This window comes from Diplotaxodon limnothrissa, linkage group LG20, assembly GCF_057381915.1.
Source record: "Diplotaxodon limnothrissa isolate DT_005_m linkage group LG20, D_limnothrissa_male_GT1.1, whole genome shotgun sequence".
NCBI classification, from domain to species: Eukaryota; Metazoa; Chordata; class Actinopteri; order Cichliformes; family Cichlidae; genus Diplotaxodon; species Diplotaxodon limnothrissa.
In genome coordinates, this window is record NC_140615.1 from 32,178,497 (window position 1) to 32,203,192 (window position 24,696).

A 24,696-nucleotide genomic window follows, 5' to 3' on the forward strand; every position below is an offset into this window, starting at 1 on the left:
AACAAAAGGATGTAAACACAAGATGATAAATACAGGATGTATTAAAAAAATCATCCGATTTCAAAAGGCTATTTTCGTTTAAACAATGGACATAGACGCTTGCAGTAAAGTTTAAAATATATGGCTGAATATAAAATTTTACATACAAAACGTTCACAAGTGATCAATGTGTCGTACTCGGGCCACGCGGCGTATGTCCGTACGAGAGTCAAACTCCTCCCACACTTTTGCGAACGTGTCTGGAGTAAACGGCTGCAGAATTAAAGCACATTGAAATCGGATGATTCTTTTTGATTCACCCTGTATATCCAAAGTTCTGATATAACACAATATGTTTCATTCTATATTTTTGGACACAGCAGGGGACCCTGACTATGTCCAAAACAAGCACCCATAACTAACACATTAAAGCTATGCAAATACTAAGTATGATTAAAAAGAAATCTGGGATCCGGCCCATAAAAATCCAAAAAACCCAAGTGTACATTTGGGTATTCTTCCTTTCAAGGTTATCTTCTTCTGCATCTCTTTACCACTTCCAGCACAGCTGCTGTTTTTAGATTCCTTCATAGACATCTTATTCTGTCCCCTTGTCTTCCTACCACTGCAGTATATGCTCCTCCTACAGCTTCCAGTGTTTTCCTAAGCCAACTGAGAGACAATCTGGTGTTTCCTGAATCTGCCTGAACCACCTCAATGCAAAAGAGTAGCTCCACCATGAATGAGCTCCTCTCCCTGTCATTTTAGAGTTAGCCCAGACACCTTCAATTAGATTTTCATTTTACGAGGCAGATGAAGCCACAGGGAGCCAATTCTGGTAACCAGGGCTGGTTTTGAGTGAAGATTTTGTGTTTTTTGTGTTAAAAAAAAAAAATCTTCTGTGCCTTTAATGCCACGTGTGCCATCACAGCTGATGTTTTCTCTCTGTTGGAGGTCTGTGGTGAAAGTCACAAGCGTACACAATGGGCCTTCTATGGAACAATATAAAAATAGCAGTGGTGCTGGAAGCGATCTAGAGATGTGCAAGAAGGAAAAAAAAAAAAAAAAGCACAGCCAAATTTAAATTATGTATAGTTTCTGATTTTTGTGGTTTTTGTGCTTGCACCTTGTAATCAGATGCAATGTTGCTAAATACACAAACAGATGATATACAGGTATGTAAGATGAAGGATGCTTCCCATTGGTAAACAGCATATCTGATGTAATATTCTGTGTATGTTGTTTGTTGGGTTACAAATGACTAAAAACATGTTCCACTGCATCACATGGAAGATTAAGGTCTCAGAGTGATTTGTCCCTGCTTTAGGTTTCTCCTCAGAATTACTGGTCAGGGTTAAAAGGCAGTGCTCTGGATCATCTCATAGGCCTCATTGAGTGTTTTAAGCAGCTCTTCCTTTTCCTTGGCAGGTAGAAAGCTTGACTGTGCAGAGCAAATGTTCTGTAAGACACAAGACAGATTTCACATTGAGCTGGGGAATTAACTTTTAGGGAATGGTTCAGGAATCTGGGAACTTAGTCACACTCTCATCAACAGTAAGCAGTCAGCTAGAAGTTTCATACTCATGTATGTGCAGTGAATATAGAGGTACAGGAGAAAAACAGTGTCTTGTGCATCTTCAAATTCATATACAGATGTTATATGGTAAATGCACAGAGAAATATATGGAGCTACTGAAGCATTAATCTTTAAAACACAATTTGCATTTGCTAGTTTTGCAATAAATGTCCTGAATCAGCAAAGATTGATGAGATGAGATTGATGAAGGCAGAAACGATGCAGAATGCTGCAGCTTACTGCTTAATGGCACTGTTGTGCTTTTGAATACTTATGCTTGCTTATCATATATAAAATAAAAAACTAAATGTAACTCCACAATTGGTGACTTTGGACCAGAGTTTCTGTGAATCCTGGTGCAATATGGCATGAAAAGACACCTGTCATACTCCCAGTGATGACAGGCATTCTCTTCTGTCACTGTTCCCGGTCAGGAAATAGTCTGGCAATTAATCCTCCAGTAAAATCAAAATGTGCCCTTTTTACATTATGTTAGTCTTTATTTAACCACAATGTTGCAATTACTGAGCTTTATAGCTCATATTCGTTACCTCTATAGAGCTATGCTAGCTGTTTCCTGGATGTAGCTTCACAATCTGCTATAAAGATTAAATGAGCATTGATCTAAGTTCGCTCTTGGAAAAAAGCCAATTAAAATGTCAGTGTCACCATCCTTTTAATAAGCTCTTGGAAAATTATTCCAAACCTGGTGGAACTTGGATGTGAAGCTCAATTGGTGCGTCTGAGGCTCTTCGGTGAACAGTGGATTATTTCTCCATGGAAGGTTTGGTCCCTGCTTCAATTAACGATGCAATATACCTTGCAATTACACCCCCTGCCTTCTTTTCAAACCATATTCAAATGAATTCTTCCTGTGAACTACTGCTATGATTATTCATGCATTTGATCTCACCAGTCGTTTGAATTCCTCCTCGGTGAATCCCATGTGTTGGTGTGCTGTCTGGTAGTCGTGATGCAGGTTGGAGTTAAAGATCAGAGGGTCATCTGTGTTCAGAGAGTAGTTAGCTTTGTCTTTCATGAACCTGCACGAAAGAAATAGTACGAAAATGAATAGATGCCCAAAGTTAGTTAATATTTAAATAAAATAATTGAAATTTTTTTATAAAAAAACAGAAACTGACGTGATGACGGGGTGTGTGGTGAAGTCTGCGTTGCAGGCACCTGTTAGCTTACTCGAAATAGGACACGTCTGCAATCAGAACAGCAAAGGCAAAACTGAGAGGCCAAAATATTCCGGTCTTTTTTTTTCTAATTCAATTCAATTTTATTTATATAGCGCCAAATCACGACAAAGGTCGCCTCAATGCTTCCCTGATTCTCCTTACAACAAAAGGATGTAAACACAAGATGAGGTGTTTCTAAAACACCTTTTTCACAGTAGACATTTTGACTTGTGGCAGGAAAAGCACACTTGGAATTAATGATGCCATAGATCCCTTAAGTGCCGCACTAAGGCATCAGAGACTACTCCAAGGTCTTTTCTTTTTATTCTGTACCTCCTTAACTCCTCAAAACTTCCTAGTTGTGAAATCAATCTGAGTGTCCCATCTCAAAGGATGTCTTCATTCCTAAACTACATCTGAAGGACGGAGGAGAGAGGAACTTCTTGCAAGAGCTAAAATTGAGGATCCGCAGCTATATACTTTGCAGAAATCTTCTTACCCATGACGTATAAAAGAGCCATGACATAGAGCTGGTATATATGTAGCTGAAGCACTCTAAAGATAAGGTTTCTTTGTGTTCATATGTTGTTTCATTTATTTAAGATGATCAACTGCATGAAAAGGACACAAATATTGTGTCCTTGTCACATTCTGCCATGTTGTGAATTTATCTAAAGGCAGTATGCCTAAATATATAAACCATCATCAACAGCTGACATCTGAGACCAGAAAATACAGCTGGAGGCTACAGCAAAACAATAAACAGAGCTCTATGAGAATGTCTGATTTTATAAAGTGTCTCTTCCACTTGCAGGAAAGGATGCAAGGAATTGACAAAGAGGCAAACATCAAATTCTCCACTAGGGGTCAGTGTATCACTGTCGCTAAGTAGATACTTAGTAGCCCTCCAGTCCACTTATCAATGTAATTATCTAGTAGAACAATCTCATTTCCTGTCTGTAATGAGCAATATGATCAAAGAGCAAAGTACATTTAATAGATTAGATAACTTTGCGTATGATTCATATTTATAATGAAAATGCTGAGAATTTCACACAGTTCTTTACCTCAAAGTGCATGTTTTGAGCCAGCAGTTTTTTGTACAGGTCGTCGTCCTCCAGAGTGCGGTAACCGTGTCCAACACGTTCAGCTTTCAGCACTTCCACAGCCTAAATTTGAAACAGAAATTCATAACATAGAGGTGAAAGGTTATAAAGTGTAGAAAATTGCACATGTCAGCAGTGCCTTCAAGCTATTTCTGGAGGCACATTCAGATGTTATGCCATAGCTGAACTGTCAGTTTAAAGGATGGGTTCTTTAGAGAGCAGCCGTTTTATTTTAGTCAGACATAAAGTGGTTATGCACTACAGAAGTTTGGATGGACATTAAAAAATAAGCACAGTATGTAGACCTATATTGGGTTCTTAAGTATACCCTTGTAGGCCCCACAGGAGTTTGAATGAACCATGCCGCTGCCAGTCAGCAACAGCTGCGAAGGATGCAGTCCGTGTTACCAGGTAGATGTTTAGACAACATCAAACGAAACTGAGAACACTTCTGTAGCTTCAGTGTAGGGTGAGCGGCAGATGTGTGACCCAAAGTGAGCATTTGAGGAAAGTTTGCTCTATTTAAATATCTTGTCTACGCAGTAAGAATGTGCACAGATCTAAATAGAGGGGCAGGGTTTTGTACAATAACTTATAACGAGTAATAACGAGTTACTGCATGATTAGTGACAGCAGCTGTGACACTTTATTTCGACTGGTACTTCTACTCATTTTGAGCACTTTCTGCTACATCTCTCATTCGCACAAATTCATGCAGTGCTTTTATCTATACCTCTATGCTTTTATCTATCATTCACACACACTCACACGATGGATGTGTCAGGGACAACATAAGGCTCAGTATCACAGTGATCCAAGAAAACTGATCCCCTGACTTTCTGATTGACAGACAACCTATTCTACCACATGAGCCGCAGTCGCCCAACAGTCTACAGTTAGTGTTGCATAATTTATTTCAGTTATACTCCAATGATAATGAACCAGCTATCGAAGAAGTTGTGCTAAAATTTGTCTGCTCTCTGCTGGAGGAAAGGGGCCCTCTCAGGATTGGCCGTGGGTGTGCCACACATGTTTGTTATGTTGTTGGACCTTCACATGTCCGTTGTTGTGTCGTCCTTTACCCATATATAGTATTTACTCAGTGTTAAATGTATTCTTTTACCAGGCTTCAAATGGGCAACACTAAATATAAAACACTTATTTTATTGACATGCCCGCCCTTTTTGTTGTCACTGTGTGGCTTGATCGTTTAGTTTACAGGTATTTTAGGATATATAAGCACTAACATGACTCCACCACCTCACTCAGAAATGTCTCATAGTTGAGCTGCTTACTTCCTTAAAATGCACACAGTACGTATGGAGCAATTTAAAGGCACTCCCAATTTGTTTTCACACTAACCTTCAGCTGGGCTACAGCGGACATAGAGCTATGCTCTTCTTGTTTTCTTTGGACCTCTGCCCTTAATTCTGTTGTTAACATGTGGCTTGACTGTTTTGTTTAAACGTGCTTTTACGGACGGTTAAACAATCAGTAGGCTGCACCAGCCTGTTCACAAATGTCTCAAGTTACTGTTGAACAGCTCACCTCCTTCACCACAGAGGCCGGCCCCACCTCGCCAGCATGAACTGTCCTGTGGATCCCACAGCGTACTGCTTCCTGGGAACAAAATCAATCATGAAACGCAGCAGCAATCAAAGAGCTCAGCCAAACATTTGGTTTCCACATCTGTAATGTGTACCACTGACTTGAGTGCCGTTTATAATGTAGACAGGTTCTTGTACACACTTATTCTGGCAGAAGTGAAAACTTTAATAAACGTTCCCCCAGTGGGTACACATTGAAATAAAAATGAATGTTTAATTTGTCATCGAAGTAAACTAAATATAGAGATGGCATTACTCTGGTTTGAACATCTGGTTTCATTTTAGCATCTACAACCTCTGGCACACCGAGTGTGTCCTGCTTAATCAGCTCATACTGCATGCATCTAATGATCACATATGAAGATAACCTTCAATATTAGGGAGGACTTTGTTCTGTCAGCTCTGGTACTCGTTAATAATTAACGTACAGTGTGGGGGCTTGTATATACATTTCACAGCAGATAGTGATAAATACTGCTCGTCATAAAGAGATGTTAGAAAAACAATGTCTCTCTAAAGGAAAAACAAAGAATGACAAAAATGTAACAAATAAAATGTATGCAATGAATACAATGTAAACTGTAGATTTACTTAATGCACATACAGTTGCACTGAAAGGTTTTCTGTGAATTATTCTAGTGCTTAACGATTGTACACCACGTATCTTCACTCAGAGTTTGAGACACAAAGTTTTAGTTATTTGGGGTTGTCTGAAATAAAAATTCTGTATACAGGGTTGGAAAATACAAACAAAACCCCTTAGATTATTATGCCAGAAGTTTGTTGGAAGCGTTTGGTCAACATGAGCATTCTTAGGTACTTTTAACAAAATTTGGGTATTATTAGTTGTACTAGATGCATTTGTATGTGTTTGTCAGTCCAATGAGTGTGGTAAAACAAGCCTAGCTGTATTTGATCACGAGCATTAACAGAAATTTGAGAGGCCTTGGCCTCAAGAAGTTAGTCAGGTTTTTTTTTCTGGATGTTGTGCAATGACTCCAAAGAAAAAGAACAGCTCACAGAAATCACTGCAAGCCCAAACATTCATATCCAAGACGAGTGCATGCAACTTTCAGCTGCAACTGTGTTATTTACCTATCTATACGCACATATACGCATGCAGGCTGTTTACCTTACACTGAATAACATTACAGAAATGCTTCAGTCATTCAGATGGTATTGTACTTTCTGTTGATGCTTAATGCATAATGAGCCAGCCAACAAAATCCATGCAACATCTGCAGATGCTGCACTGGAATTGCACAACATGGTTTACAACTAGCTTATGAATTACTTTCATTGACGCACAAGCCGAGGCAGTGACTGAAAGGAATTTTTTTCATGCTCACAGATGAAAGTTCATGTAGTGTTTTCTTATACTATTACTACATCAACACGTTGTGTTTGGGGGGGTATTAATATTAAAACAGCAGCTTAGTAAATGATTCAAGTATCCAGTGAGGACAAGTTTTAGGCTAAACTCATTATTTACTGTAATGTTTAACTGCACATGACTCAAAAAGACTTCAAGGGTTTGAAATTGTGATTCTTTGAGGTACCCATTAGTTATTAATAATTTCTAGTGTTATTTCCCCCCAGACTTTTGTGTTTTCATGCCTTAGTCTTTGCTAGTTATTTGTGTTTTTAGATTCTTACTTTGAAGTTTTTATGATTTTCTTCTTTTTTTCTGCCTCTGCAATCGAATGCCCTCATTTGTTTCACGTGTGTTTAATTGTTCCTACCTACTTCTCATTTAAAGGTTGTTTAAAGGTTGCTGCTGTGAAGTTCCCACTCTCTGGAGGAACTTCTCAGAAAAGCTCAAAATATTTGACGTAACTCATCATAATGTGTTTGAACTGCTGTCATCAGATGACACAGGATATGAAGGCACTGCTGTGCACATTTTCTGAATGTCTGTCTTTTTGTTTAGCCTTCCCTATTTATATTTTGTTTTATTTATTTTGTATATAACGTTTATACCTTAAAGGGTACTGCACTTCATTTCTTAGTGTGCAATGCCAATAAAGAGATTCTGATTCTGATTTCTAATCACCACCAAGTTTGTTTTTCCTGCCTTTCCAATTTTTGTATTCTATTTGCCAGATTTTTGCTACAGTTTCTCTCCTGTGCATCACTGACAGTAACAACAGAATACCAAAACAAACGACCACAGTCAGATCTCTTTAGGAGTATTTAGCTCTATTATTATTGCTACTCTTTTGTTTTCATACTAAAAAAAGTATGAAATACAAATTATGATATGATACCTACCCATGCTGGTAATCATAACCCCTCCTGTCTTTCAGAATGTAATTAATGTAAAATTGATGTAATTAACTGATGTAAAATATCCAGCACTTCAGTGCATTAAGTGATTAATCTACTTCCTTCATTAAGGTCTGACAGGGAAAACTGATTACTTACTGTGGTGTTCCCAGAATTAATCAATACTGGCTGGCAGAAAAAGAAATTGGATTTTTCTGACAAGCTTCACTGCATAAGAGGAAATTGGTTTGGGGAAATTAGATTTTTCTCCCATATTTGCTGGATAGAGATATGCATCAGTACATAAATTCTCTATATAGTGGTCTATGCCAGTAAATAAATACAACTTTCTCACTGAGAACATTTACTCTGCGGCTGTACTTAGCTGCAGCGTCAAAAGAAAACTAGGATTATGATAAAATACACAATCTAAATTACATTTTACTGTGTGCTCCTCTAAATATGCAACTAAAATTGGTGATAGTTAAAAGGGCAGAGAAAATCATAGTGATCAATTCTAAGGAGAGCGTCTTTATCATATATTGCAACCAGGGCCAATAGTTTGAGACATTTTACCTATAACCAGAAGAAGAAGGCAAACTCAGGGCATTACCAAAGAAAAACAGATTATATGTCAATCTGTCCTACAGCTGTCAGGATATTTCAGCAGACCAGCAAATAGACTAACGATGTCATAAAGCCCCCATTCCATAGAAGTTATACACCAATTAAATCCACAATGATTACACGCCCACAGTGATATTGCTAAAACATTAATGCAAAGTGTAAACATAACCACGATCACCCGCTTAGTTAAGTGTCTGTGCATGCTCGAGCTTGCTAACTAGGAACTACGATCAAGGCTGTCAGGCATCTTATTAGGTAAATTGTTGTAAAACAAAAATATTGTACCAGCTGAAGTTTTTACCATATATTTCTGTGAGATGATAAAGTCTTTATTCCAGTCTGACTTAGAAATACATTTGCACCAAACCAATTTCTTAAAAAGTACTAAAAACATTTAAAATGTGCAAAAATGTTTACATCCGGTGGTGCTAGAGGAAAAGTCGGGGCATGACCAAAATAGCATCTGAGAAGCATTTTCTCCTAAATCTGTATGTAAGACATCTTACCATGTAAGGAATGAACATCATTCACTGACAGTGTTGCATTAAAATGCAGGTCAATAGAATTTATCCTTTAGGGACCATTTATTTTAAGGTTCCCAAAGGATTTCATGGTAATGCATCCAACGGTTATGAATTTTGACTGTGGAAAATTACGATCCCACAAACGTCTCTCTCCATGCAGCTGTAAAATAAAGCTTCCAATACTCTAAGGATGCCTGAAAGTTAATGATGCAAAAAAAAGCAGCTATATTTATCTGGCCGTAGCCACTCGGAGTATGACAGACTCTACGACTGTAAAGGTGTTTTTTTTAAAGGTATTGTAGTTAGGCATTTCTTTTTAGATTTTACAACTGTAAAGGTATTTTTATGACCTCAAAAATGACATAATACTTTATTGTTACAGCTGAAGGGGGTGAGGCTGGATTATATGGCATTGTTGTGAAACAAAGACAATTTAAAGTTCCTTCTGATGGATGATGTTCATCATACTGGTGTTTCAACAAGCTCACCTCATAGGCCTCCATGTGTTCAGGATTGGCTTCACAGTTGAGAGACTCATCACCTGCCAAATCAATGGCAACCACTCCCTCATCCTTATATTTCTTACACAGCTCCACAACATCCTTTGACCAGCCTGGAGAATTTAAAACATACATGTGTTACCAAACAGCTTGGTCCTGCTAACTGATAGCACACATGCTAAATGATACATAAATGTGACGACATGATTAATCTTCTTTTATGACAAGTTCAAGACAACTTTAATGAACATTCATAACTGTATTCACCTGGCTGATAATAACAGAGGTTTTGTTCTTAATGAAACAGTCTGTAAAGTCAATGTGAAACCAGTGCCAGCAACATGTGACCTTTGTAACCTTTGAACATACAAACGTGGTTGCTCCATGCTGATCTCCTGGTTTTATTATTATTGCAAAAACACTGTTTCTTATCTAATGTTCAGCACGAAAGCAATAAAGTGTTTCCTCAACTTGGTGCGTCACATCCTGTCTGTTATTACTTCACTCATATCTATTCTACTTTTACATAAATCCAAAGTTACGTAAGTACGCACTGTAACGTGTTTAAGCATAAACTACTCTACCTGCATGCAACAGCTGGTAATGCATCTGTATTTGCTGTCTAAACCATAACAAATTCAGATGTCCCGTTCACAAAGTCACAAATGAAAATAAAATGTAAACAGCTTCAGCCTGTTTTTGTGAGACTTGTACTAGAAAATGCACGATGGCAGATATGAGTTTCACTTGGCGGTTATACCGGAAACAGCTGCAGGAACGGAGTAGAGCAAAGGACACATCTCTACGATCAGTGCTGCTGCTGCTAACGGTAACTGCTCATGTTACCTCAGTTAGAATTACTGATACAGCAGTTTGAAGTGTGTACTTGTGCAGATACTAGCAGCACTCGTTAGCCCTCTCCTGTGAAAGCTGTGGATCTCTAATGCTTTTTTTTTTATTTATTTTTTTTTATATATAATCTTTGATGTTTTCTTGCCTCTAAATACAAGTAATATTGTTATTTTCTTTGATGGCCAAAAACCTCAACAAATGTTCAGTGATCAAATCCTTCTGAGGATTAATCCTAATTACTTTGGAGCTATTTAATCAATAACCACTGAGAGAAAATACCAAAACCTGAGGCTTTCTCATTACCCTCAGATATCCTTTTAAGTGCTAATTAGGGAACGTTTATCTATGATCATCAGTTCCTCCATTTTCTTAACGGTTTATCAAATTCAGTAATAGTAGGTGACTGGAGCCTATCTCAGCTGTCAAGGAGTGACAGAACACCCTGCACATGTTACTGGTTTATCACAGCTTGTGACAGATGTAGAAAAATGAATAGTTTACAAACTGTGGGTCTCCAGTTATACCTAAATACTACACCACAAAAACTGTGATGTTTTGAGTACCCCTGGTCTTTTTCAGACAGTAATGCCCATAACATCACCACACTAAATCACACGCTGTTTGTAACATGATTCTGGGACGTATAAATGGGTCACAGGATAGAGAGTATGTCTGCTGACACTGGGCCAAGGGTGAGGTAGATGATGCTGACACAGAGGGATGGACTACCATCTACACATACAGCTAATTTAGAATGACCAAATAACCTGACTGTGGGAAAAGTTAAGCACCTGAATCACCCAGTGAGGCCAATATATCAGCTGATATTAGCTACTTGTTGATGTATTAGTATTACTATTAATGACAGCCAATAAATAAAATAATAAAGCAAAGCAGACATGGGAACCACCCTTAGTTTGTCTGCCAGAAGGGAATTCTGTAGCTTCCTTGTGTGTAGCACATTTATATTGCACATTTAGTACACCACAAACTTATCAGCTAACCAGGCAGAGCCAAGCAGAATAAATAAGTAATCCAGGTCTTTTAAAAATATATTTACACTGCACTGTCATTTTTCTAAGATCTTTGTAAAACCTCGTAAACATCTACACAAATTTTAGGGAAATCTGTCAATATATTGTGTATCTGAGAGGAGAAAATATTGGCTCATATATTCGATTTTTAAATAACCAAATAGTGGCAAATCCACTATCATTCAGGCTCTGAACTAACACAGTCACGTTAGCAATTTCATTTCATGAGCTCAAAGTGCTTTTGTCTAAAACAGTCCATCAGACATTCATACAGTGCTCATTGGAGACCAACAATTTGTAGCATATTCATTTGAAAGAAATATGAAAGGTTTGCATATCTATATCTATCTATATCTATATAGTATAAATTAAGTTAGCATGTTGTGTTTTTCTGTGGCGCTTGTGTTTATTTTATTTTTATTTTCTAAAAACAATAACTGAGGCAGTGGCTAAGGCAGAACACAGTACAGCAAGAAACCTTATCTCACAAGGTTGTGTGAGCAGACAGGAGCATGAACAGTTCATTACTTGGCATGTGGCGCATGCAGCATAGAATGGACCTGGCTTTGATTTTGAACTCTCTCTCCCCCTCGCTGAGGCCCTCGTTAACCAGTCTCACCACCTCATCTGGGCTCAGGTCGCCCCTGAGCAAAGACAACAAGAAACGTTCCAGTAAATGAATCAGAAGTTTATTTGATCCTTTATTTGAGCTGTGCAAACCAAATACCTACTCTTCCTGGTTCCATGGAATTGGCTTCACTCCACTGTTAGCTAGAAAATGTGGGCTGTATCTAACTTCAACATAAATCACTCCTTCTTTGGCTTTGTCTTCAACAAACTCACGGGCTATCCTTTTAATGGCCTCTCGGTCTCCACTGAGAATTGAAACAGAAAAACACAGAATAAATTAAAATGCCCATTAGCTCTGATAAGCTTATCTCAATGATAAAAAAAAAAAAAAAGCAAAAGCACTGGCCACTCCTAACCAGCTATCTATACATTACTGTCTTTCACAATGCGCAGTATAAGCATTTCTAGGAGTTAGCTCAAGTGTTATTGATATGATCTATGATACGGGACGTATTTTTTTGCTGATTGACTTATAATCTGTATTAGATTAAATTCGCTGACACTGACAACTATTCCATGTTGTGCATAATGATCCTCTCGGCTTTCTTCTACAATTTAAAACCAGGTGAAATAAGCAAAACGTTTTTATCATTTACACTGACATGTTAAATTATGTACAAATTCTTCCAAGTGATCTCACCTTATTGAAATTATGTTTAATACTTGGTGTTGACACACTGTATGAGATCCAGTGCACATTGGAGAAGCATAAGTACAAGGACTTTAAGGACCCCAAAATGTTGAATGCCCTTTCTGACACAACGTCAAAGGAATTTGTTTCTCCTCCTGGGATCAATCCAGGGAGTCTCGTTTGTTAGGGGAATTTGTAAAACACTTTCTTTTCAGATGAAATAGTTTCATAATTTTCTGCATGACAATACAATACTTTCATTCTGGGCGAATACTGAGAGAATTAGAGCTTTCCCTCTTTTCCAGCAGCACGTTTTCACTTGCACATCATGTGACTGCAAACAACGCTGCTTCCAGCATTTACAATGAAAGCGAAAGCTCATTGACCAGCCTTGAATGCATGTTCTGCAGTGTCCTCACAGTAACCCCCTCAGAACACACACACAGCCTCATCACTGCCAAGCTCATACAACAATTCGGCCTAAGCTCAACTCAGCCTAGCAGGTTCCCTGTGTTGTTGAAGCTGTCCTGGCTTTAAGCGCCTTGATTCAGAAGAGTCCATTCAGCACAACTGCATGAAGCATTCCAGACATTATACAGACCGTCATTGTTGAATTCTTTTATGGCCATTGAACATTTGAAGGCCTGTACTCGGTCTTTTTAAATGTTTGAGGCCAGTTACTGCGGGAACTAAATATAAGACAGAGTGACACTGGAAAGGAACCGAGAACAACTTCACTCTAGTTTTAATTTGGCTGCTGAAGTGGAACTTGAGCTCTGTAATAATGTGTTCCTCTTCTGTATGTCTGACATTTAAAATCAACCCCCTGTCATGGTGCACAATTATATTGCATAATCCTGCCAGGTCAGTATCATCAGTCACAGCTATACCACACATCCTGATTTCAAAGACTTTGGATGCACTATGACTGTAGTAGCTACATAATAGGGAAATCTGTCATGTCAGTGTGATAACAAACTGCTTAACTAGGCTATTAGTAACTCGTTCTTTGCACCCAGGGTCAGCTGATCAAGAGGGAAACACCTTAGCTAAGTATGCAACTGAAATGTGGCACTTACGCAATTACGTGCATATACTCGTTGAACTTTTCCAAGAAACTAGTGAGGGTGCCAGGCTTTTCCACAATGATCCTCTTCTTCATCTCCTCCACAGTATTCACAGGCAGAGTTTTACCACGCCTCCTAACATAGGGCAAAAAAAGGAAATAGAAAAATGTAAAAACTGCATTGAAATGTAAGCATTTAATTTTACCCTTTATAAATGTTTTTTAACTGAGTTGTGTACTTTGTTTAAAAGAAATTTGGAACAGCAGTAATTTGTGTGACATAAACCACTAAAAATCTGAATAAAAACATTTGACTGTTTTGGTGACTGATATTCATCACCCAAGCCTTCTGAGATGGAGTATATTGCTATTTTGCCAAATCAAATGAGATGAGAACTACCTGACTAGGAACAAATGGTAGACAAATGTCATAAAAAATATAGCTTGTACATAAAGGAAGCGTGTAGCCTCCTGAAATAAAATGTAAAGCCACTGCATAAGTGACTTAAACCTCCACTCTTTCAAACTGCCAGCAGTTGGCTCTTCTGGTTGGAATTTAAAATTTTCAAAGTAGTTAAGATTCAGGGCACGGCTACCTTGTGTGTTTGATGTCAGTGAGTATGAGCCTCTAACAATAAAGCTAAGAAATTACCAATTTTGCTCTGCACTTATTCTCTTGGAAAATAACACAACTGCTGCCGTAGCATTTTTTTCATAAATGAATCTACACTAGGCATGTCACCAGAACTAATCTTTTGATATTACAATTTTTAAGGAACAACGCAGACAGTGTCAGCAGCGTATGTACCGAGGCTCACATTGTTCAGAATTGACATGGACAGCATACACCTGCCAATGTTTTTGTAATACCCTTACATGCTGAAGAAGAAAAATGCCCACAAGCCACTGCAAAAACTACACTAGAAAGATGGCGACTAGAGAGCAGCTCTGACAATAACTCCACCCTGACTCACTGATAAGAAAGGAAGTTACAGACAGGCATATGTTTTCCTCAAATACAAGTTACCTCTTTTTTGAGACAGCAGGCAGTGACATGATGAAATCAACTATGCTCCATGTTTGCAACGGCTAATGCTCACGCTAATATAATGCAATTAACATTATACCAGAGGTGGGCAACTCCAGGCCTCAAGGGCTGGTGTCCTGCAGGTTTTAGATGTGTCTTTGATCCAACACAGCTGATTCAAATGGCTAAATGACCTCCTCAACATGTCTTGAAGTTCTCCAGAGGCTTAGTAATGAACTAATCATGTGATTCAGGTGTGTTGAGCCAGGGTGAGATCTAAAACCTGCAGGACACCAGCCCTTGAGGTCTGGAGTTGCTCACCCCTGCATTACACCGTGCAGTAATGTTAGAAGGCGACTCGACAGCCATCCTAATTTCAGTCTGTGGCCTGTCAACAAAATATAATGTTAAGATTTTTACTCAATGGTCTACCTTGACCATATCAGTGATTTAAAACTACTTTCTAATAAAGGAGTTTATTTTCACCAATAAAAACGATATCAAGAGTCAGTGATTTTGGTACTATGTAAAAAACATTCTGGCATCCTAGTTCACGCTCCATATTACAATTTCCCAAAGCATAATTCCTAATGGGCCAAATGCCTTTTGAAAATAAAGCCGGAGAATTTCTTTTGGCCTGTATCATCCAAAATACCTGCCATGACAGTTAATATCTAAACGTCCATAATAAAAAACGAATACAATTTAAATATATTAACTCACTTGGCAACATCCATAATGGTCTGCACCCTGATGGCTCCATCCAGGTGCACATGCAGCTCAACCTGTGAATGAGAAAGTTTGTTATCAAATAAACTGATTATCAAAAATACTTCCACGCAGAAACCTGGTGGAGTTTATAGAAGACAAATATGATGTCAGTGGAGCAGCAAGCAAGAGCAGGGGTGTGTTGCAATTCTGTGATTTGGCTGCAGCCCATCGTGAATGCAGTATGCATGACAGAGCAACAAGTGGTGAAAAGGCCAGCAGTGCCAACGAAGGGTCACAATAAGTATTCTGGCTCTCCTTCCATCGCTGTGAGTGCTGATTTTTCCAACCAGATGACAAATGATAAATCTCTGCCCCTCCCTTAACAGCTGAGACCTTGGTTGTCACAGCGAGGTTCAAATGAAAATTTTCCTACCACAGACATTTAATTCTAACCTCTGGTTAGAAGTGATGATGAGCAAAGAACTAGGCAAGGTTATTGAAACTTGTTTCAATAGAAGTTTAATCTTTTTATTGCATTAATCAACTGGTTAATATGCTTTAATCCGCTTCTGATTGAGCAGTGGGTAGGGTGAAGGCAGAACACATGGTAACCACATGCACACTGTGATTATTAGCACTAATCTCACATTGGCTGTATTCTCATGTGCGCCTCTATCAGTGTTTACAAAGGTTTATGCTGCAGTGCACATGTAAAAAAAAAAAAAAGCTCATGTTTTTATTGCTCTGAAGCAAGCAGGGCTCAGTGGGAAAAGCTGATGTACTCACTTTCATGCTCCAAAATCATCAAATTCTGACAGCTGGAATGTTTATTCACCATTTTTTGCTTCTTTAGAAATTGATATTTCACATTAAATAAATATTATAGAGAAAAGTGTCAGGCTCTGAAAAGACTTATTAAACCCTGGACAGCTGAATTTAAGAGCGCCGGGATTTCTGATGTCCTACTGTTTCCCTGGAAAATGCCAGATGTTGTGGGTTTGCATCTTTTACACCTGGAAAAGCTTGGCTTCATCCCATATGGTTGAAACCATGTTTCCAACATAAAAGGGAATTCAAAGGCTTGATGTCACTGGCACCTGTTAAAGGATGGGTTTGGAAATATGGCAAATCTCTGTGCGGTTTTCTAAATAATTTTTCATATCAGAACTTTCAATAATAACAATGAATAGAAATGATTTAATTGGAGCTGTTAAAATACAGATCTGCAATATCCTATCTGTAGCTCTGCGCTTGACAGAAAGAGGCTTTATGCATTATTAAATGAAGTTATGTCGGTTAAGCCACACAACCTTCTTATCATACTTCTGTCTAAGAACAAGCCTAAGCTGTGAGTAATGTTAAAAACAACATCAGCACAGTATTTCCATTGCATCAAATGTTATGAATTTGAGTGTGCTGCCATGCTGGCCTGTGAAACTTGTGACAGAACCATGAAATCCCAATTTTATGGAAAGATTACAAAGTCTGTCTTTGTCTATTGATCACTTTAGAAAAATGAGTAACACTACTCAGTTTTCAGTAACTCTGGTACTTTGAAGGCTCCAGATTAAAGTTCATAAATTAACTCAGACAGAAAATTAGCAACTATTAATACTTACAAGTTGCTTAAAGTGTTTCACATTATTAGCTTCCAGCTCTACATGTACAGCTTTATGTTTTTTTCCTGTTTTATATTGTCATGCCAAAACATAATAAATAACAATATAACCACCAAATGCCATCATGTATTATATATACATGAACGGGGCAGGGATGGCTTGGTAGGTAGAGTGGTTGCCCCATGATCGGAAGGTCGGGGGTTCGAATCCACTGAATGGCTACTCTGAGGTACCCCTGAGCAAGGTACCGTCCCTACACACTGCTGCCTGAGCACCTGCTTAGTGGCTGCCCACTGAGTGAATGGGTCAAATGCAGAGGAAAAACAAGTAATTTCCCCATGGGGATCAATAAAGTATGCATTATTAATACATATTTTCCTCTTTTTTGTATAGTACGCATGACTTTGAAAGTTAGCATGAAGCTGAAAGTTTTTACATAAGAGTTTTGTTAGATAGATATGCAGGTATTTCTGCTGCAATCATGGTGTCAGACTCCTCAGAGCAGGTGTGTCACCCATCAAAGAAGAAACTGAAAATTTAAAAAGTTTCAACCACTTAACTGTATAACTGCATAGAAATTCCCAAATATGAGATGAATTAAGTATTTCTCACTATGATCTGTTTCCGCCTGCAAAAGATCTTCAATGACACAACCTTGCACTTTTTGAAAAGACTGAAAGGACTTTTTTCAGAGTCCAGTAATATCCTATTGAAACACAACAACTTAGTAGAAAATTGCTAGTTGGAGCAAGATTTGCTTCTATTACATGAACTGTCTACACAGCTCCGTAGCTGCATCCTTTTTGGTGTGACAATGGTAACCAAAGAGCAGATGTTTCTATCCAAATGTTCACCACAGAAATGCGTGTGCATCTTTGAGGTTGTTGATGTCCCTTGCCTACAACACCACACAAAAGCCGAGCGTGTCAGCAATATTGCATCCACATGGCTGATGCAGACAGGAGACAGCTGGGTAATCAAGTTCAAGTTCAGGGATTTCTTTCTTTCAGGAAAATAGCAGTTCCTCTAGCACATTGTGTGCCTTATACAAACCAGTGTCACAAACAAGCTGTTTGTGAAGCTGCTTTTTAAGAAAATGACCACTTATCTACTCTGTAATTATTAGGCAATCCTAAAATAGGAAGTTAAAAAGAGGTTTGGACAGGATTCCAGTTGGGTCTATTTTGAAGCAACATTTGACTTCTGTCATCGCACAAAACTTTATGTTTCTATTTGCCTTAGCACGTTTAATGTGATGCAGCTGTGCAGCATTAAAACATAACAGAAGCTCAATGAGAGCACAGTATTCAGTCTTACTGAAACGCTTTCACAGATTTCTGCTATTTTATAGATGAAGCAAATATTGTGTGATCAACAAAAATAATCAATCAGTGGTGATCATTTGCTACTTTGCATTACAGGATTGTACATTGAATATGTTTGGTTTAGAACAGGTGGTCTGATAAAATAAGACATGCAAAGATGCAAAATGTTTAGTGTCATGATGTATGTGTTATGAGCCATTTCTTTAAGAAATGAATTATTACATTAGCAGACACCAGACCTAAGACAGCAAAGAAACCCGCTGAAACTAGTCTGACCAAACTTCCTGAAATTTTAAGCACCAGTCTGCAGAAAAAGTAATGTGAAAATTTGTCATAACAGTACTGTTCAACACTCATAGCTTATTCTTTGTTGACATTGGCTGTATTTCAGCTTTATGTGATTGGAGTTAATTATTGGAAATACATATGTCAGGTTGCCAAATATGACACTATGCATAGATTAAATTCTTGGACCCAGGAACATGAAGACAACATTTCTCCCATTTATTTTTTTCACTCTCATTTAGATGTGATGTGCAACTACTGAAACTTTAATCCAGATCCAGAACTTCCAGGTTGGGCCAAACATCGAATTAAACTCTTTTTGAGTAATCCAACTAAGCAACAAAACAAGTCATGTAGCCTCATAGGTGGAGTTAATTCGCTTAACACAACCATAGTTTAGCAAACACAACCCAATGATCACATACCGCACTAATCCTGAACTACAGCACTGTGATGCATTCAGCATATACAGTAAAACCTGTTTGGTGAACCGGTGACAGTTGTTGCTGCACACAATGAGCTCTTCAACTGCATATTAGTGTGTAATGAGATTATCTCTTCCAGCAGCCACCGCACCCTGAGGTTAGGTTATCTCCATTTACAAATTTTTCACAAGCCAACATCACGTGACCTCAACACTACATGGCAACAGAACCCACATCTTTTTCTCTGCTTCTAAGAAGGTAACAGGTTTCAGGCTCCAAAGGGCACCAATATACACTTCTTGCCTGTGTGCCTGATTTGCATGTCAAACTGTCTGACTAATAAACGTTTATTTGACTGTTAAACTTTGTTATGGTCATCGGTTGTCAGTATCATCCCTTTAAAAGTATTATTGATAAGCTATATCAGGAAAATAATGTAAAAGTTGTGTTTCGTTTGTTTATTATTCAGCGAGGATAGAATCCGGCGCATTAAGCCTTTTATGCCACGAGCGGACATTAATTCATAAATTTTTAACTGCCACGATCAAGTTTTGAGACCTTCCCCAATTTCTTTGCTTTGCGGCAAAAAAGCATTGAAATGAAAGGTGCTGCACACGGCTCCTTTCATTCATACAACAGGTTTTGTCCGTTTAAAGGAGGGTAGCCAAATTTCAAACTCCAAGCAAGAAAAATAAAGTTTTTCCGTGTTTGAGTGCGGGTACAGCAGGAAGGAAGTTGGGTTTTTCTTTTTTTAAAGTTAAACTTTATTTTATGTTTAATTTTTAAACCTTTCTTTTGAGTCCTTTTTTGTCGAGGGGGTTCTCACAATAGGGTTCCCAAACAGTGTCAAAGCAGGCGTACCGGGCGTAAAACCATGGAAAATTGAAAAAGAAACCGCTTGAATTATTAAAGCTCACACTACAGTGAGCCGGCTGAGCTGTGAACGTACCTTCGGCTTGCTGAATACTACTTGTTCAGATGAGCGATCGGCCATCGTAGAGAAAGCGTTGTGGCTGAGCCTGCTGGTGTACAGAGAGCTGACGAGTGGAGAACCGAAGCTTATCGCCGCTCGCCTTGCTATTATATGCATGACTCAGGGACACGCCTTCTTTCCCCTCCCAAATGCAAAAAGCAGCGCCAAGAGGCTGTTTTTTGCTGGACTACAAAGTGAGAAGTGATGGTGTGCAGATCAGCAACAGGCTGTGCGCTTTAGTGTGCATTAAACATGCGTAGCCTTAACAACAGCGAGCAGAAGGATTAATGGCTCTGTTGTCTGTGGCAGCAGCTTTGCACCCATGTGATGGGAGCTTTGTAGCCATCTAATTGGCCTAATAATATGAAACCAGCGATTTCGTTTGCATTTATTCAAATCTCTGATCACCGACCCCAGAAAAGAACAATAATCACAAACAAAAATATTAATTTTGTTGCAATAAACTTCACTTTGGAGCTTTTAAAAGAATCCGTTTACCTCAAAGACCATTGGCCTACTTCAAATGCTTCAAATAGCTGGCCGTGGAAAGTGCACAACCTCCTAATCCCAACAACAGGTTAGACTCTTTTTCTGTCAGCATTAAAAGTGTTGAACTCAGACCTGAATTAAGGGCTGAAACCGGTGTAGTTTATCTTTAGGTTTTAGTTGGGAAACAATAATAATGGCACCATATGGCAGTGGGAAGCATTATTTTTGTATTTTCAGATTTCATATCACAGAGATAAAATGGTTAGACTTTTAACCAGCTGGTCCCAGTTTCTCATACCACTTACAAAAAATGTAAAAAGCACATTCGCAGCTTTGGTTTCCATCATCTGCAGCTATAAAGACATCATGTTTCTCTTGAAATGTTTATCACTAATCTGCATCTCTGAGGCTGCTGTTATCGCATTTAAAAACAACTTCACATAGATGCAGAATTACTGCAATGTCATTTCTGTCTGCAGAAAGCAGGCAACTGGTTAACCAATCTATAAGTTATGCAATGCAGTGACGCAAAGAAGCTGTTTGAATAACTGTTTAACACATAACTGTAACTGATGCACTATTAAATAAAGTTAAATAAAATTTGAATAAAAGGTATGTGAATAAAAACCTCTGGATCAGATCACAGTTCTAGTCCATTTTGATCAACATTTGACTGCATGGAAGCCCCCGGGTCAGTAACACTGCAGCATCAAGCCTCTCTTTAATCTGTTGCTGGATGTTACACACAACATTACAACTGCTTGATGCCTCTGCTGTATCATGTATCATATAATTTGCTTCCTTTTGCATTTTTTTTTATATATAACTGAAAGAAATATATATTACTGCATGCATTATTGCTGCATTATTCTACAATAAACATGCAATATTATTTGCATTTGGAAGGAAAACGTTAAAGCTTTATTAAACACATTGTTTTCCACCAATTTTAATGTAATATAATAATTAGTTGAGTGAGATTTATAGAAACCTGCCTAAAGGAAAAACATCTCTGTGTGTATGGCGGAGGTGTGACATGTGAGCATTATAACAGGATGCGATGGTGAATTCTAATGAAGAGGATCAACCTTATGTGAATTCAATGAAGCAGAAAATGAATTGTTATGTAAGAGTACAAAAACCTGTTTTAGGTGATGCTCAAATTGCAATAATATTTCTGCCTAATCAAAACTTTTTGTCGTCTGCTTTGACAACACTTTATAAAAACCGTACTTTCTTTTTTACACAAAGAACATTTTGGTCCATGGGAATCTAAACACAGTGAGCACATCCTCTTTTAACTTGAGTCCAAACAGCTGTGAACAGAATGTCAAACTTGCGTGCTATATTTTCAATCTGCTTTGGCAGCAGATTTTGCATTTTAACCAATGCTGACCTCCCCTGAAATCAGCCCAATCATCATTGCCAGTCACATGTGACCACTCTCCACTTAGTTTCTACTTTCAATCCACAGAAGCCTTCTGTTTGCTGCCAAAAAAACACTAAAATGATTCATAATAGTGACATTTCTGTATGAGCCCCTTGTTCTTTTTCTATTATAAATTATCAGCATTTTTGTTATGAGATAGTAATTCAGTTTTCTTTGCTGAGGTTTTGAATATCCTGCTTCCAATTAAACGGGCCAGAAGAATTTTATTTGTGAGGCCTAAAGCTGGAAAATTAGATTTGAGCAGCTCCAGAGTCCTTCTTTGTCCAGATAATCTGTCCGTCTTGCTGTGAGCAGTTTTCTCAAGAACCTTTTTATCACTGAAAACCAGTGGTGGAGGAAGTGGCTATCCCCGTCCTTTATGTAATACTTCAAGTAAAAATACTAATGCAACAAGTACTCAAAGCCATACACTAACAATGTTACTTCATTAAAAACAACTGTAGAATGATCAGAAATTGTACTTATCATTTTCATTAAAAAAAAAAGGTTATACAGATATGTATTTAAGCAATACTGGAGTTACTTTGTTATATCCACCCGTGCTGAAGACACAGTTTCTGTTTAAAGCCTCTTCAAGACCGAGCGTACACAGAGGTTCCTCTCTTCACTTCCTAGCATCAACAAGTGGTTGTAGCTCAGAGCAATCCTACAATTTTTCATCAACAAAGAATCCATTTTCAATTTAAAAAACATTCCACTGAGCCAGTGTGAAAAAATATCTGAGTGCCTCCCTTCACTCTTTTCCTCTTCCATAAATAAGTCTCCATTACATGCTTATTAGCATGTAAACAGTGCAGCATTTAATAAAGATAAGGAAGATTGTGCAAGAACTGGACTGACTCTTGGTTAACACAAGTCTGACATGTTAACTGTTAACAGCTGTTAGCTCATCTGCCCCATTAATGTAGAGACAATGGCATCATGTTTTAAAAAAGCTGCACTACAGATGTGAAACTATAAATCTGATGTGTCTTTAACAGAGAGTTTTTTCTAAGGCCTTACACATGAAGCTTTTTTTAGCGAGGTCGATTAGAAAATGTTTTGAAAAGCCTTTTGTGCAGGCACAGGAGAAATGAGAGAAAAACATGCATGGTCGACAGTTCCCATTTCCTTTTTTATCTTCTTATTATCATCATAAGAAACAGAGAAGTCTTTGTCTTAAAGAATAAACAAATATTCATATCGAAAGAAAGAGGCTACACATATCTTAAATATTTGCTTTTTGTTGCTCCTTGTAGGATATCAAAAAGGACAAGTTTGCTTTGATGTTTGACAAATACAGTAATGTTGGAAATGGTACATGTCATTTTAATCAATGAGATTCAGACATGCCGTTAAGTGGATGCTACAAACTACACAGATTTGATTTCATTCAGCCACAAAAGTTTTTGTGATGTTTTACTATAGTCCAAAGGTGATATTGGCCAGGACCTCACTCAAAGCAGGAGGAAGGAGGTCTCTCCTTTCTTTCTTTCTTTCTTTCTTTCTTTCTTTCTTTCTTTCTTTCTTTCTTTCTTTCTTTCTTTCTTTCTTTTTACAGCTTACACAACCTTTTATTTATGGACAGCACCACGGACATGTTGTCAACAGGATACATGTTTTCCCCCAAACTGTTCCCACAAAACGCCAGAGTCTGCAGTTGTCATAAATATCACTTTATGACTTTGCTTTAATCTTGCAATACTTCACATATTCTCTGAATAACATGATAATTACTAACAGATGTGCTTGTGGCTTGCTGTTTCTAGTCATTTTGGAGAACATTTATTTGCTTCTTTAGTTCAGTACAAACTGTTTCTGTTTAAATTGATTTTAACAGAAACAAGTGGGTAAATCTTATCCAGTGTTTAGAACAGAAAATGGAAGAGAAACTGACAGATCAGCAGTGAACATTCACAGCTGGGCGTCACTTGGAAACAGACAGGATTTATACACTCATTAGTGCACTGCCAAAATCATTGTGACTGGACATGATGGCAAAGTCTGTGCAGCAGAGACTGGACAGGTGTTATAGCTGCCAATAGAAAGCCCAGCAAATTTCCAGCAGGTGGCAGTGAAACATAACCTAAAATGTCTACTCAAACCGAAGGTAGATTTACTTTCTACCATGTGGTGTTATATGCTTTTGTATAGACTGGCCATAAACTATGCAAACTACTTGGTACATTTTCAAAAGGCCTTGTTCAGTTGTGAAGTTTTAGTCCTGCCATCAGGAAGGTGCTGCTTCTCATTTTGGTGATCTTGAGTTTTCAAAACTACACCAGGCAGCACCAATGGTGAGGGAGAAGGAGGGTGGGTGTTGTCTTTGGCACACATTTGATTTGCTGTTTGGGTTTCTCCTCCCACAAATATTCTCACATTCACAAATCTCACATGATGTTATGCAAAGGAAAGCTGCAAACATGACCACATTCCTCAATGTGACAGGATATATTGATGAAAACATTTACATTTCATCTCCATGAATTCATCTCCACATGTTGCAGATGTTCAAAAGTATTACAAAAAATACAACCCTGATTGCAAAGAAATTGGAATAGTGCTTAAATAAAAAAACTTTGATAACTTGCAAAGATCATAAACCCATATTTTTTTTTTTTACAATGAAGCGAAACAAAATGTTTACATTGAAATAATGAGAAAAATTTTAAAGAAGGAAACAAGGTCTTTTTAAGTTTGATGTCAGCAACACGGCAGGCCCATGTTCTGTGCAGCATTCTCTTTTATTTTAACAAAAGTCTGTAAATGTCTGGGAACTGAGGAGACCAGTTGCTGGATTTTGGCAGAGGAATGTTGTTGTCTGATAGTCTT

The 24,696-nt window shown here is 38.0% G+C and overlaps 1 protein-coding gene across 1 annotated transcript; it reads right to left on the bottom strand.

Moving 5' to 3' along the window:
• Nucleotides 1–1,053: 1,053 nt before the first annotated feature.
• On the bottom strand, nucleotides 1,054–20,063 carry ada (adenosine deaminase). The gene is made up of 11 exons (XM_085344769.1): nucleotides 19,923–20,063; nucleotides 15,332–15,393; nucleotides 13,595–13,717; nucleotides 11,986–12,129; nucleotides 11,783–11,898; nucleotides 9,357–9,481; nucleotides 5,394–5,465; nucleotides 3,807–3,908; nucleotides 2,698–2,765; nucleotides 2,469–2,598; nucleotides 1,054–1,438 (listed from the first exon to the last, which is right to left on the bottom strand). The coding sequence occupies exons 1-11, from the start codon at nucleotides 20,061–20,063 to the stop codon at nucleotides 1,334–1,336; spliced, it is 1,188 nt and encodes a 395-aa protein (XP_085200895.1). The 3' UTR covers nucleotides 1,054–1,333.
• Nucleotides 20,064–24,696: the final 4,633 nt, after the last annotated feature.